Source organism: Zootoca vivipara, chromosome 3 (assembly GCF_963506605.1).
Source record: "Zootoca vivipara chromosome 3, rZooViv1.1, whole genome shotgun sequence".
Taxonomy (NCBI): Eukaryota; Metazoa; Chordata; class Lepidosauria; order Squamata; family Lacertidae; genus Zootoca; species Zootoca vivipara.
Window position 1 is genome coordinate 36,573,311 of NC_083278.1, and position 15,756 is coordinate 36,589,066.

Genomic DNA, 15,756 nt, shown 5'->3' on the forward strand with positions numbered 1-15,756 from the left:
AAAAGAGGGCGCGTGCTGGCCCAGAAGGAGGAGAAAAGGTGCAGACGGGGAGAGATGGGCGCCCCAAAGCGCCCTGACCATTGGATGTATTCGCTGCCTCCCAGGGTCGAAAAGGAAAGCACCAGTAGCCCCAATAGGAAAGACAGGCCTGCTCCAGAGGGACAGGAAGAGGCTTCCCCCCCTCTCCCTGTGCGCTCAGCAGGCGGTGGAGAAATCAGCTGAGAGGCGCGTTTTCCCCCCATGCCTGTTGCTGGTTCGCTGGCTCCCTGAGCACACAGGAGGGGCTGAGGAGGTGACAGAAACAATGGTGGCTTACTTTCGGGGTACGTCTTACTTATCTTACTTCTAGAAAAACCCTCCCATGGCTTACTTTCTGACTACGTATTAAAAAAGGGGAAACACGGTAACTCACTAAACTATCTACATCTCTTTGGGAGAGCAACATTGCTAGCAGCTGTACAGAGCTGCCACATGTCCGGATCAGGCAAGTAATTTATGTCTTCTCTCGTCATTTTGACCAGCCTTACACAGAATATGTGTATCGATTGTCTTAGCCTGAGGCAGCATTTACTTTCCAGAGGTAATGTCAACCACATGTGAGAAATGGATCCAAAGGCAGTTATAACATGAGAGTCCCTGGGAAGGCTGTTTAACTCATGTTTGTGTCTATGAAGTGTAGTTACATTATTTGTTCTTGTTTATTCTAAATACTTAAGAGGCACCATTGTTTCTTAGATACTTCCTCCTTATTGAATTAATTAGTCTATTGTGTTATAGCTATCTTTGTCTAAAGAATAGGCTTCTCTTTTTTGTAGGGTAATTAATTAGCAAATTATCAAGTTTGCCCCCATGGAAAGCTCAAAGCGAGTAGGATATTGCTGCTGCTTGTCTGTCTTCTAAACATGCATACAAATCATTTTTCTCTTATCACCCACTGAGAACTTTTTCTTCTCACCAACTTAGAATTCTCAAGATAAACTTAAAAATGCACTGATAGGCCAATGAACTCAGGAAAGCTCTCCATTCACTATGGCTCAGAATTATCTAATTTTTTGTGTGTGACATACTCATGTTGAAATGATTTCATAGTATCTGTGACCATGATATTATTCTCCCATGCTTGACTTAAAAGTGTGTGATTTGGATCTTTGTGTTACCAGTGCTAACAAAGATTCTTAGATGGTTACATTATCACAAGAAATATGTAAAGCTGTGTGAGGTAATGCTGCTTTGGAACACAGCCATGCGGCTGCAGGAAAAGTCTGGATGACCTTTAAAACTCTGCAGGCTACATTTGGCCCACCGCTTGCACATATGGGCTTAAGTTGCCACTTTGGCATTTCTTGATAGCATACATATAGGTGCTGAAAGTCCATCTGCCACATGAGTCTGACAAAACATCTGCACCGACTTTATGCCAGATTCATGCTGGGTTCTGATCTGAAAAGCTGAGGAACAGTATGTGGGAAAGTAGGACAACCAAAGCAAAACACTGCACTCTGAAAACATTATTTTTGGATAAAGGGAAGCATTAATAATAATAATAATAATAATAATAATAATTAATAATTCATTTTAATTAGAAGTTACAGGGAACCAGGCAGGCGGCCTTCTCGGCAGTGGCACCCTCTCTGTGGAACGCCCTCCCATCAGATGTCAAGGAGATAAAGAACTACACAACTTTCAGAAGACATCTGAAGGCAGCCCTGTATCAGGAAGTTTTGAATGTTTGATGTTTTATTATGTTTTCATATTTTGCTGGAAGCCGCCCAGAGTGGCTGGGGGAAAACCCAGCCAGATGGGCAGGGTATAAATATTTTATATTATATGTGTGTGTGTGTGTATGAAGAAGCCTTGAAGTTATCATTGCATACAGAGCTCCTAAGCTTAATGTAGCCAACTTTTTACTGGTCACTGCTCTTCTGCCTCTTAACAGCAGCTTGATGTGCAGCAGTAGCAGATGGTGTAGTAGGGTCGTGCCACTTGGTCAACCTCTTTCTAGCTGAGTCATGGTGGCAAGGTTGGTGTGGTGCAAATGTGCTGGTGGAGCCAGTGCAGCACTCCTGCTGACTCAATTGCACTGCACTGACCTTGTTGCCACCTCAGTGACTTAGCTGGAGGGAGTTCAGGCATGCAGCACAGCTCCACCATACCATCCATTACTGATACACAGAAATTTGAAGCAGTTTTGATGCCTCTCAAGGTGTGCAAAGGTTTACCTGTTTATGACTTCAGATATAACTACTATTAGACAATTAAGCAGGCCAAGCCCTATTGTTGTTGATGATGACGCTAGCCAGTTGGTAACCCAATCTGTTCCCTTACTAAGACAGCATTCATGATAAGTGCTAATGTGAGACCTTAAGCACAGGAAATTAGTCACAATTAAGATCTACAGAAATCAGTGGGACAAGCTAGTGTGACCAATTGACTCCAAATATGAGACTGTGTAATCTCATAGAAACTAGATGCAAACATTTGCATGGCATTCTAAAAAGGGAGGGGGGACTCAGAAAAACCTTGATGTGATTTATCTGAAGCCTTATAGAAAATTCTTCTTTCTCCTTTTCAAGACTAAAAAAATTACCACCCTTCGGCCAGAGATATAAATATAAAATATAAACAATATAAAAACATAAAAATACACAACAAAGTAACAAACATAAATAATACCCCTCCCCCACTTTAAAAGGCCTTAGATTGTGTAATTGGCCAAATGCTTGGGAGAATAGGACTGTTTTTGCCCAACGCTATGTGACAAAGGCGGCAAGCAAGCCACCCTGGGGAGAGCATTCCACAAATGGGAAGCTACTGCAGAAAAGGTCCATTCTCATGTTGCCTCCCTCTGGACCTCTTGGTCAGGAGGCACACAAAGAAGTGCCTAAGAGGATGAACACAGGGTTTGAGTTGGTTCAAATGGAGTAAGGCAGTCATTGGGGTATGGTTTTTAAAGGAGCTATGTAAGGCTTTATAGGTCAAAACCAGCACTTCGAATTAGGCCCAGAAGCTAACTGGCAGCCATTGCAGTCAGGTTAGAATTGGCATTATATGCTCAAACTGTCTTGCCTAACCACTGGCTGAAGTTCCAAACCATCTTCAGAGGTAGCCCCATGTATGACAGATTGCAGTAATCTAACCTAGAAGTTACCAGAGCACAGACAATAGTAGTTAGGCTATCCCTGTCCAGATAGAGGCACGTGTATCTGGCGGAAAGCACTCTGCACCACCTGAGCCTCAAGCGACAGCAATGGATCCAGAAGTACTTCCAAGCTATGTACCTACTCCTTCAGAGGAAGTATAACCCTTCATTGCCTCAAGGCTACTGATACAAGCTAAGATCATGAGAGCGAGCCTTCCAATGCTGACCAGTGTAGTAGATGCAAACGTTGCAACCTTTGGTACCAAGTGCATAACTTTCTAATAGCTGCCTTGACAAAATCAGACAGATTGGCTCTGGCAATGCTGCTGGGACAATCTCTTGATCCCTCATCTAGTATCAGATTCTAGACAGAACCCACAACACAACACCGAGGCTCCACTGTAAACATTCAAACTTTTTCAAACCAACAAGCCCCCAGAATGCTACATATAAAAATTTCCACCTTAGGGAAGCACATCATACTTGACTGTGCTTAAAAAAGAATAATTCCAGTAATTCTGCTGATTTAGCTCTGAGATGTTTACATAGTGCAGAAATATAAGCCTTGGCATGTGCAGCTTCTGCTCTCTTTTTAGTGGAAAGCTCTGACCACAATTTCCAGACCTGACTTAAATTGCAAAAAAAGATGTGCTGTAAGGAGTGAAGTTGCTGAAAACTAGACTTAACATAACTGAAAGTTATTAGCTAGTTGTGCTGATAGCCATTGTGTGATGCGAGTCTGAGAAAAGTCTATCTCAACATTTTATGGTATCTTTAACAACAGATGCACTAAATGCCAATCATTGATTATCTTACCGGAGAGCCACGATCTCCTGGTTTTCCTGGTTTTCCAGTTGGGCCAGCAACTCCAGGAACTCCTGGGGCACCCTGCAAAAATGTACATTGAAAAGTTATACTAAGGAGGACATAATAATAGTCTGTTAAATCCAACAAACATGATACTCACCAAATGCAGGGAATGCATGTGAAAACTTTCCCTACTACTATTTGTTTTCATTTCCTCCCAATATGACACATCTTTTAACAAACAGTGAGCCTCTGTTTTATTTTTTTTAATGCTCTATGAACAAGTCAAGCTTGCATCTGGCAATAAACTTCTGTTTTTCTGGTCATCTCAACCCTGTCCCACCACCTGCTGTGGAAAGGTGAGACACTCAGTTGCTATAAAAAGGGAAGGAAATATCCAGGTATACAAAAAAGTTAATTAAGCCCAGTGTGTTTTGAACTACCGTAAGTTCTTCCTCAAAGGAACTGTGGAAAAACCAATTTCAATCTTGCTCTCTGAAATGTTTTGTAACAGTGTGAATTGGTTGATCCAAGGTTCATCTGAGGAATATTAATGCTTTGAGCTCAATATATGATGTATATGTATGCTTTTTTTCCAGGCAAAGCTCACTGGAACTCAGTTTCCGCACCTCTCAGGTGGACACCATTGCTATTATAAGAATTCCAGCACCTTTTCCTAGAAAAATAGCACTGGATATGTCTATGTCTATATATTTTGCACCTGGAAGTTTGCATCCTTGGACTTCTCTCTCTGCCCACTACCTCCTTCTCTATCAGTGCAGAGGGAGTCTCACGGTATCTCATGAGTACTCAGTTACCCTCCCAGGGAGCAAAGGATTAGTCTCTCACTTACTAATTAACAATTAGTATGGAAGTAATTAAATACCAGCATCTTAAAAGAAAATAATTTTTAATGCTTAGCCTATTGATTTTTCATGAAAAAGCATTGCCCTAGCAACTAACAGACTTTCTTTTAACAGATTTTCTAAGCAGCAGCAAAACACTCACATCTTTCTAATCACATCAAAGGAACAATTTCCATAAGAGAAATTTTCAAGCCTCATAAAACATTATGAAGCTTCTAGTATTCCCAAAGCTTAACTGTACTCAAAACGATTTCCTCTTGACTATTTTCCAGCATAATGAACATGTGCAGACCACATTAGATGCAGCCAGATTTTTTTCTTAATAAAACCTCCTGCATAACTAACTGTAGTCATCAGATCTTCTAAGTGGATAACAAACCATACAGGATTGATAGGAATAGGACTTAGAATGCAAGAAGGGAGTCAAAAGGGTGCACATTTTGCCAGACTGACATTACAGCAAAATTTGGCACTGAATAATTATGCAGAATTATATCAAACCAATTAGACCTGCAACAAAATGAAGTGTGCCAGCCAGCCAGCTATGACCTTTTCCAGGATACTCCTTTATATTACCCCTCCCTTGGTTTACTGTCCTCCCTTCCCCTTCAAGAATCAGTCAGCATTTCATAGCCACTGAGCATGCTCAGTCATCATTGGGCTAGGGGGCAGAGTTTCCCCTAACTCTGTTTTGTTTCCTGAGGTTTTTTGTATATGTACGAGCCCTAAGTTCATCCAAGCCTGTTGATACCACACACACACACACACCTCCCGTGTGTGTGTGTGTGTGTGTGTGTGTGTGTGTGTGTGTGTGTGTGCATGCATGCATGCATGGTTGGTGGTGCTTTTGGCTACATAATAGTCTACATTTAGATGATGCCTATACAATAGTATGTTGTGAGTGCTGTGAGCAGTGATTCCTCTGTTGCTCCATCTGCTTGATGATCTGCCCAGAAGGTAAGGCAGGCAGAGTGGAAGGTTGGGTCAAGGCAATGTCATGAGAAAGACAGAAATGCCCAACCAGCTGCATTATAAAAGTTGGGGGGGGGGAGATGGTGTCAGAGGAGCAGACCAGAGTAAAAAGGAGATGGGGGTCAAGACAAGGGCATGAGGGATATTGTATATGGAGACAAGGGGGAAAGTAAAGGTAGCAGAGAAAGCAAAGGCAGAAGAGAAACACACAAAGAAGGAAAAGGCAGCACAGAAGTGGGTAGCTGAGAAGCATTGCCTCAAATGAACATCACCCAACAGGGAAGAAAGATATGGTGGAGAGTTCTGGGTGGAGGAAGGCATCTCAGTGGCAAGCTAAAAAGTGGCAAGCTAAAGTGGCAAGCTAAAAAGTGTGTGTGTGTGTGTGTGTGTGTGTGTGTGTGTGTAAGTGTAAGGGTCCTTATACTACAGATCCATAAGCATTACTGTCCAGGTAAACTACTGTACCAAACCCAGAGAGAGGTATTGTTGACAAGAGCCCTGAACTTAGAATGAGAATGAGACCAGATGGTCTGAAGATCCTTGGAACCTTTAGGGTTTGGGGCAAAAGAGGTTACATAGTTGTATTATTTAACCTGCTCAGGTAGTTATTTGCTGGCACAAACAATGAGGAGGTAGAGGGAAAACTATAACAGCAAACTGACTTTTACAAAGCTAATCCCTCCCCAATGTCAAAGCCCTACTCCAGTTAGCCCACAAACAGTCAAGCTAACACTTACTAATGGTCCAGGGGGTCCTCTTGGTCCAGTTGGGCCATCTTTTCCAGTGAAACCCTAGTTGAAAAGTGAAAGTTTATGTATTATTGTTTTGTTTCTTTAAAAAGATAAGCTAATTCCATGACAACTGGTTTAGGTTAATGTCCATTAACTATTAATATAGTTCTATACATTCTATACAAGATCTCAAAGCAGCTGTTTTATTACAGAAAAATTTCAGAAACAGACTGGAAAGGGAAGTTGCTGAATTGGAACTCATTACCAAGCTTAAGACCATGGAGCCACCTGGGATGAACAAAGACATAGGATTCTTATCTCATTATGCATGATCAAGCTTTCTTTAGCACCTCAGCCCTTGCTCCCCCCCCCCCCCCGCAGGACCTATTGCAGTCATCAGCAGTCGTTAACAGCCATCAACAGGTTTACCACTCCTATCAGCCCATCTCCCATTCCCACCCACCCCCACCACCCTCTGAATATACATAAGGGTCTGGCTCTTCTGTTTCAGTGTACTGTATCTGAAGAAGTGTGCATGCACACGAAAGCTCATACCAAAATAAAAACTTAGTTGGTCTTTAAGGTGCTACTGAAGGAATTTTTTTATTTTGCTTCGACTCAGACCAACACGGCTACCTACCTGTAACTATTAATATATATGTTTAAAAGATATTGCCAGTCTAGGTGCTATTTAATTCTGTGCTTCAATTACAGTAACATCAACTAGTTATGTGCTTTTCTCTGATTAAGAATTCATGCTGAATACTAAAGCTCAATTACTTGTGAGGAAGTTCCAACATCATCATCTTCTCATGTGTTACACCTAAGACTCTGTTGTCCCTCTTTCTCCTGTTGTTTGCTTTCTCACACCCAGTCTTTTTTGTTAGTTGGCAGGATTCACCTAACCAGCCTTCTCAATGGAAGTTCTCTGCAAGGATGTCTGCTTCCACAATGGAGCTTTCCCCCACTCTTCAGATCATGCACCCCTTCACCCTACCCCCCAAAATGGCTGAGAATAATGAGCACTCATCCGAAAAGTCACACAAGAAAGAGAAACATTAACTAGTCAAAAGTAGTGGTCACAGCTGTCAATATTAATTTGAAATAGAAAGCACTATGTAATTTAGATAACCAGACAATTTCAAGAGAGTAGTTTATTTCTAATTCTAAAACTTTGGCTAAGTTCAGTACTGAGAGAGGAACAGCAGAGTCTTTACTCCAATGGTCAGCACAGTTTAACTTTTCACATACAATCAAAACCAACCTTAAGCATTTGGGTGGTGGTGATTATTATTTTTTAACTGCTGCCTCCCACCCATCTATTAGAGATTCTTTTTGTAGGTTTGGCAGGCTCTCTTCATTTATTCACCCTGACCCTGTGAAGTCCTGCTGAGGAAGTTCTACCCTATGCTATTCCTAAAATCAAGCCAGGTGGCTTCTCCTTACACAATGTTCTCTGATGAAAATAATTACCAAGTAGGAAAAATATGTGTCTATTGCTTATACACCATCAAAGGTAGAAGTGTCATCCATATATTTATTTTGCCATGAGTACATGAAGAAGAAACACAATGTAAGTTAAAACACAGTTCATGTACAAGCATTGAAATGGTGCCCCTCACCGGCTCACCTACTTTTGGAACTCAAAAAGGATGTCCTACTCAAAACTAGCAAACTTCCATGTAGGAACTTGTTGTGTAACTAGGAATCTTTGTCCACCAATTGCACAGCCCTAGACCTACTTGATCATCAACAAATATAAAACAAAAATGCTTACCCTATCACCTGGCGGTCCCATTTGGCCAGGGGGACCAGGTAAGCCTGGAGATCCCTACAGAAGAAGAAAAATATTAATCAGAGAGAATTATTGAGTTATGCAATACAAGACACACATTTGAGAGTACCAACAAGCATAGAGGCAGAGGTGATCTGGTTGACACAGTTGACTTGGACTATCAAAAAGCTTTTGACAAGGTACATCAGCAAAGACACCTGAGTAAGCCTAGCAGCCACAGAGTAAAAGGAGAGGTCCTATTCTGGAGCAGGAACAGGTTACGTAGAAAGAATCAGAGAGCAGGGATTAAGGAACAATTATCCAAATGAAGGGATGTGGATAGTGAGGCCTCTGAGCCTGAGATTCTTTTTGTGTGTGGTGGTGTCCAGATTTTCTGGGACTTTGATGCCTTCTTTGTTTCCTTAAAACCTAGTCCCATTTCCCAGTACCAATTCACAACTGATACATGATGTGGATCTGCACTTGTGTGCTCTTGTTTTATTATTTTGAAGTTCAATAGCATTTTGTCTCATCTGTTGAAGCGCAAGTGAAACTAAACAGAAACTTATGCATACCAGGCTACAAGTGAGAACTTAATTTATGTTAGCACTTATGGGAAGTGTGCAGCATAAGTAGCATGACCATATTATTATTTTTTAAAAAAGCAAACTTACTGAGCGACCAGGTAGTCCTGGCTCTCCAGCATCACCTTTCATCCCTTGACGACCCTAGGAGGAAATACTGCAAGTTTTAGAAGGTGCCATTCATCATGCAAACTGGGCTGGGAAGACTTGGAGTGATTCCCCCTTGAATCCCAGCCCCACAGTGTACAGCCCATCGCATTCACCAGACTGGGGGGCTTCTGGGGAAGACTGGACTGCTTCTTCCAGCCCCTTTGTCATTCTTTCCTCTGGTTTACCTACACAGCTTGCAACACATGATTTAGTTTATCAGAATACAGTGACGTGATTAACTATCAGAAAATAGTTCAGAGAATGCCAGATAATTGCCTAACCTTTTGAAAGCAAAAGAATTTATCTGAAAAGACACAGCAATGTTCCTTCTAAATCACCACAATAGCATGGCTATTACCATATTTTTGTGTAATCTGCCAGTATTGCAATGCTTATAAATATGATGTCATGTGCTAAAGCACTTATTCCCAGTATTTTCTACTATATGTGATGAAGAATGTCAAAACACAATAGTTTAAGAGTATCCGAGAGCTCTAAATATGGTATGCAGGCTATCTTGCACTCTCCAAAAACTAGAATGCCTGTTTACTCACTGGTTCTCCTGTAATGGAAAGTCCATTTGGCCCCTGTGGTCCTGGTGGTCCTTGAGGGCCTCTAGGTCCTACATCTCCATGAGCGCCAGGTGGCCCCTTAAAGTAGAAAAAGAGAGAAACCCATTTGCTAGCTAGCCTTTTATTCTTCCAAAGTGGTTATCTTAAAGAACATGCGTAAAAGATGGAGTCACATAATATGTTTTCACAAGGTGACAGCATTTATAAAAGGGCTGTCTAGAAATCTGAGGGTTTCACTGTGTTTCGGCCCTCTGCCAAAACTTTTTTTAGTGCATTCAGAAACACTGGTAGCTATCAGCTGAAGTAAAACTTTGCCTTGCTAGTGCACTTGTCACATTGTAGCAGCTTTATCAAAATATTATAAAGTTTAAAGGTATGAAAGATGATAAGCCACAAGTGTCGGCATTATTGCTTGGTGGCATTATTTGATACAAATATTGGTGCCTCCATTGTGATGTTGGCAAACACTGCCTCAGGTTCCTCCACAAAATTTATATGATGAACCAACCCCACATGACTTCCTGGAACAGGGAAGAACAATGCATGCAGCAGAACTGACATCCTTTCTTTTATATCTTCCTCACATGTGTACTAATGATAGAAACTGAAGGTAATTGAAAGGAAGCAAAGTGAGATACAGATACAGTATTATAATTTCACATAAATGAGGTTGATTTCAGAGGGAAAACTGTCGCAGAGTGAATTCTCAATAAAATTACTTCTCCCTGGTGTGTGTGTCTATATGGTACAGATATTTGCAACCATGTTTCTTGCATTCACAGTATACTAAAATGTAGCGTATGATGTGGTCCTAATACATATAGAACTAAATACAGATACTTAAACTTGCACCTTTAAATACTTTGTTAAAAGTCTCTTTTTTAAAACCAAAGGGAGGATACAAAGCAGTTACAAAACAATCCTGTGTACGTCTGCTCAGGAGTAAGTCCCGCTGATTTCAATAGGACTTACATCCACGTAAGTGTGTATTTTAGGCAGATACTCACAGAGGGCCCAGTTAAGCCTCTTTCGCCTCTTGGTCCCTTAGCACCTGGGCCTCCCTAAAACAAAAACATGCAAATAATGAGTATAGATAAATGGGCAGATAGACATGGAAGTCCAAAATCATATATGCATGCAAATATTACTTCTCGCAAGTAGCTGAATGGTGAAGCAGGAGGTTTTGTCTGGGCTCATTCAATGCACAAATAGGGACTAACAAACTTTAGAACAACATATTGTGGGGCTGTGGGGTTCAAACTGCACACTACAAATCTATGATAAAAATACTAAAAACAACAAAGAAAGCTACGAAGTCTAGCTGTGGTTTTTCATCAGACTTGGCAGTTATATTGTTGCCCAATGTACACACAGTGATTATTGCCAGTGCATCAATACTGCTGTAAAGGTTTCAGTAACACTTTGTGGTACCTAGAAAAGCCAATTTTAGCTCCCAATAGTACAACCAGCATTGCTGCCATAGTCATGTGTACAGTTATTGTTGTAGGAATGTGTTGGGTAGTAACATCACCATGGTGACAAGAAGCACTCCTCCATTGCACAAAAACAAAAGAAAATCGACATGCACGAAAGCCCACTGCCTGGGCTGTTTTTAAACATTTGCTAATAATTTTTAATACAGTAAAGAAATTGTGAATATATACCTCTTCATGCTGCGCGTCTATTACCATATAACTCTCTACAAATATAGTGTGGAAGGGTATCTGCTCCCACACAGTAATGTCTCACTATTTCAAGAGAAAGATCTTACTTTTAAAAATACACTTTTACTTTGAATTGGTGCGCACTTCCCCTTCTGCAGTACATTCAACAACAAATTTATCATTGTCCTTCCTTAAATTACCTCTTAGGAGTGAAATTAATCTGACCAGAAGTGTGATAATACAACCTTGTCAGTTTCACCACTTTGTTGTCTTGCTTGATAGCAGTAGAAGTCACTGCAGTTAGGAATAGAGGGAAACAGCTCCCCCCCCCCCCCGGCGACACTTCTACCCACCTCCCCCAATACTTTTATATAATTATCAACAACCAGGCCTCCTCATTTGGCTCACCAGCCCATTTTGGCCATATGCAGTGCTTCAGACTTGCCACCAATCCAAATGCAAGGTTTCTGAAGTGCCCATTGTCAGGAGGACTTCAAAGTGCCCTACAGGGCTTTTTTCAAGGGACCCATTTCCTTACTCCTGTGCTAGAGCATCAACAGCCAAAAGCTAATTCTGGTGCTGCAGCTAATTTGGCTCCCTATGCTAGCGTGAACAGAGAGATCATCATCATTGATCTCTGCTTCCTGAAGTCATTGGAGTTCTGTGGATTCCAGTTTGTTAATCTGAGGTACTCTACAGAGTCACAGGTCTGGTAATCACAATGCAATAATTTTGCTTACAGCAGGTCCTGGAGGTCCTGGAGGTCCCACACTGTCTTGTGTGCATGTGCAAGCGTTTGGTAACGATGGGCATTTCGCTTCATCCCGCTGAAAATTAAAGGACAAACACCTGTCATTTCCCTGGAAATTTTTTTTAAAAGGGTGATCACCAACAGAATGGTTTCAAATATGTTTTTTTATTGTCTGTAGCATGTTTAAATTATATTTTTAAGGGCAGGCAGACAAAGAGAGAACTGAGACTCAAGGTTGCCTGGGAACCATGATGACTGGTGTGGAAGTCTTGCTGCTTAGTCCCAAATGCACATTGCTCATGGATGGAGCAAAATACTCAGCAGATGTTTTGCTACACTTTTTATGACTTCCTATATTCTAGGACTTATCCTTAGGACTAAAAACAGATTTAGATAAATGGATTTACCCATACACATAGTAATATGAATTAAAGAAATTCAGGTTGCTTATGTGTGCCATAAGGGGTTTCTCTAAAGGTGCATCCAGAGTAATAACTTCCATATAATCTGTGACTGATATGAGGAAAAATTCAATGCTGTCATCCTGCTTCTGAAACAGTTAATAATCCAACAGAAGTGTCTGAGAGCAGAAGAGAAGGATAAACAATATTCTCCAATCATTCTTTCTCCTAGAAGTCCCCTGTGCCACTTTCTGGAGTGTCCCCAAGCCTCTGTAACAGATTTCCAGGGCAGCTTGGGTTTCAGAAGGAAGGTAGTGTCAGAAAACCATGTTGAAGAACAAAAAAAGAGGACACATTTGCCAACTTTTACTTTTAACTATGGATTGCCATGACTCTACCAATGAAAAAGAGGATGTGTCCTGGAAAAAGAGAGCATATGTCTACTCAGAGCAGACACTGTTTGCACTCATTTGGGAAGAGGGATATTGAGTTTTCTTAAACAAATGAAAACTTTGGGGCAGAAGTCTAAAAGAAGTTGCAAGTCTCAAAATGGTACTGAAACAAACAAAAAACATGGATAACTTTAATAAGACAGTGAACTGCCCAGCATATTTTAGTAGAAATAGTTCTTCGGGGCACAAGGGTTCAATTTGTTATTCTTGTAAGACATCTCTTTTTCATCTTTTCTCCTCCCTCTGGGCAGAAGTCACAGAGTGTCCTCCACTTGACCATCGCTCAACCATTCTGCCTTCCTTATTTGAACTTTTCTTCCACCTTTAGCCCATTACAGATTAGTGCAAATTCACCCTTTTGAGTTTTGCCTGCTAATTTACAGTACACTAGCAGTAACTAAAACATGACTATTTCACCATCCCTTAGCCCAACTACCTCATTATTCCATCTCTAATTCGACTCACACATACACTCACTTAAAAAACCCCAACAGCATTTATGGGGATATGTATGAGTAGAATACGGAAAATTTAATGCTTATTTTAAAAATAAACCCTCAAATCTTGATATATGGGAAATATATCTGTAAAGGATAAAATTGGACTGAAATGTGGCCTGACTGTACCTAAGTTCAAAATAGTAGCATTTATAATACGGCTCTGGTAAAGTATCTGCATTCTTGCCCTCTGAGTCTCAGGATGATTCAGTCACAGAAGCAATTTGTCATTCCCAACAGGGACCTTTCAAACATATTCTTCTGCATTGTCCTCTGTGTAGGACTGGCTCAGATTGTTGACATGAGGTTTTAAAATTTATATTTACCCTAGAAGGAATGTCACAGCATCTATCTCTGCTAGTCCAAACGGCATTACATACAAAGTCGAAACTTTGGATCTCTAGCTGTAAGGCAAAAACACAAATGTCTTCAATGTTACATCTGTAGGAAATTTCAAAAACATAGTCATGCATGGCAATATTATGCAAGATACATTTTTGCCATTCAGCCAAGGCAGTAAAAATGCTATTCAGCAATATCCCATTGATGGCTACAGCATCAGGCAACATTGAATAAATGGTAACTTAATTGCTTAGTTTGGATCACATACATTTTTAACAAAGCACACGTAAGATTTGTTTAATGCAATAAATGTCTTGCAGATTTATATATTAGTACATAAAAATAGCAGTGGGAGAAAGTTGTTCAAATAATAGAAATATTTTCCCAGCCAAAGACTATGTGACTCAAGCCCTTTCATGACTGAGTCATGCTACTGTTGACTCATATGTTGAGGCTACTAGATCAGAAGGCCAACTTCTATTCTATGACAAATGTCATGGGAATATCTTGATTAAGCACACTGATGCATTGTGGGTGGTTTCGATGCGAGGCCAGCAAACTCTAACTTGTTCATTTACATTTATATTTTGGTCTGAGAATACTCCAGTCAACTTCTCAGAGCTACAGCTTTTGGTTCATATGGTAATTTTGACTGAAACTTACCATTTACACTGTAACAAGAAGCAACCAAGTTCATCCATCTTGGACTGAACATTTGTCCTAAGTCAATATAAAAGGAACTGACTTCATGGCATAAAGTTGGCAGATGAGTAGTTTTTGTGATATGTGACAGTGTCTTGTGTGTAACCCAAAGAGCATTATTTGGTGAAGTAGGGTATCACTATGAAAACTCATGCCACAATATATTTGTTTTGAAGATGCCACTCAAGTCTTGATTGTCATTAAGTATACCCTAAACCCTGCTCCTGCCAACAAAAGCATGTCAAAGTGCAAGTAGACAAATAGGTACTGCTCCGGTAGGAAGGTAAACAGCGTTTCCGTGCACTGCTCTGGTTTTGCCAGAAGCGGCTTAGTCATGCTGGCCACACGACCCGGAAGCTGTACCTCGGCTCCCTCTGTAATAAAGTGAGATAAGCGCTGCAACCCCAGAGTGGTCCGCAACTGGACCTAATGGTCAGGGGTCCCTTTACCTTTTTAAACATTGTAATAAGACTCTTAATAAGGATTTCAAAATATATTTTGTATGTGCTTGGAACTGATAAAAGTAAAGGTTGTTACTTACTGTTGCTGTTTTCCTGTCACCTTTCTGTAGTTTACCCAGTATTTCATAGCCATCAGTTGTGATATTTCCACCCTCTTTGATTGGTTTGTCCATTATTTCAAAGCAGTCAATGTAAATCTTAGCATTTGTGGGAGTTACAACAATATGAACCTGTAGAAAAATTATTAGAAAAATAACTAAATGCATGTATGTTTTTTATACACCTTAGATTTGCTGTTTAAAGTTATAAACTGTTTTGAAGGTATAGGGGCACTGATCTAGGCATGGGTCCTCCACATGCAAGGGCTTCTTTACTAAGAAAGGCAACAGCTCCATATACAAAGTTGCTCTTGGGACTTAAAAGTGGGTGCCCAAGTTGGTGAGCATTGGTCCAGGCACTAAGGTCTGGATCAAGGTATGTAATTATTTATACAAATGGTTGAGGTGGCTAAGACCAACTATGACCATATGAGTAAAACATTCTCGCAAAATATAGATAGAAGAATTTAAGTGAGGGTGGGTTTTGTTTTCTTCTTGTCCCAGAACTTTATTTTTCCATTTTTCCTTTCCCCACAACAGTGGTTGTATTTGAACAAAATGGGCTCACGCGCTCTCCTCACCCCTCTCCTCCTCTGGCATGACCACAAGGAAATCAAAAGCTTCCACTTCTGTTCTGAGATCAACAACAGTTTAGTGTGTTGTCCAAACCCCAGACTGCAGACTGCAGTTAAATTTAACTATGGCTAATAAAAATAAGACTAGCTCATCAACTACTTCACCATGGTTTGAAGTCAGCATGTTTCCACTAACTATAGTTAATAATAATCAGTTG

The 15,756-nt window shown here is 40.6% G+C and overlaps 1 protein-coding gene across 14 annotated transcripts in view; it reads right to left on the minus strand.

Annotated features, from left to right (window-relative positions):
• The window catches only part of COL12A1 (collagen type XII alpha 1 chain), a 119,139-nt gene that overhangs the window by 10,051 nt on the left and 93,332 nt on the right, over positions 1-15,756 (minus strand). For all 14 annotated transcript variants that reach the window (XM_035109590.2, XM_035109599.2, XM_035109592.2 and 11 more), the window contains 9 exons: positions 14,946-15,095; positions 13,687-13,764; positions 12,000-12,086; positions 10,603-10,656; positions 9,578-9,673; positions 8,964-9,017; positions 8,293-8,346; positions 6,522-6,575; positions 3,956-4,027 (listed from right to left, as the gene is read on the minus strand). In XM_035109590.2, coding sequence (XP_034965481.2) covers positions 3,956-4,027; positions 6,522-6,575; positions 8,293-8,346; positions 8,964-9,017; positions 9,578-9,673; positions 10,603-10,656; positions 12,000-12,086; positions 13,687-13,764; positions 14,946-15,095 — 699 coding nt within the window. The remainder of the gene's footprint in view (positions 1-3,955; positions 4,028-6,521; positions 6,576-8,292; positions 8,347-8,963; positions 9,018-9,577; positions 9,674-10,602; positions 10,657-11,999; positions 12,087-13,686; positions 13,765-14,945; positions 15,096-15,756) is intronic.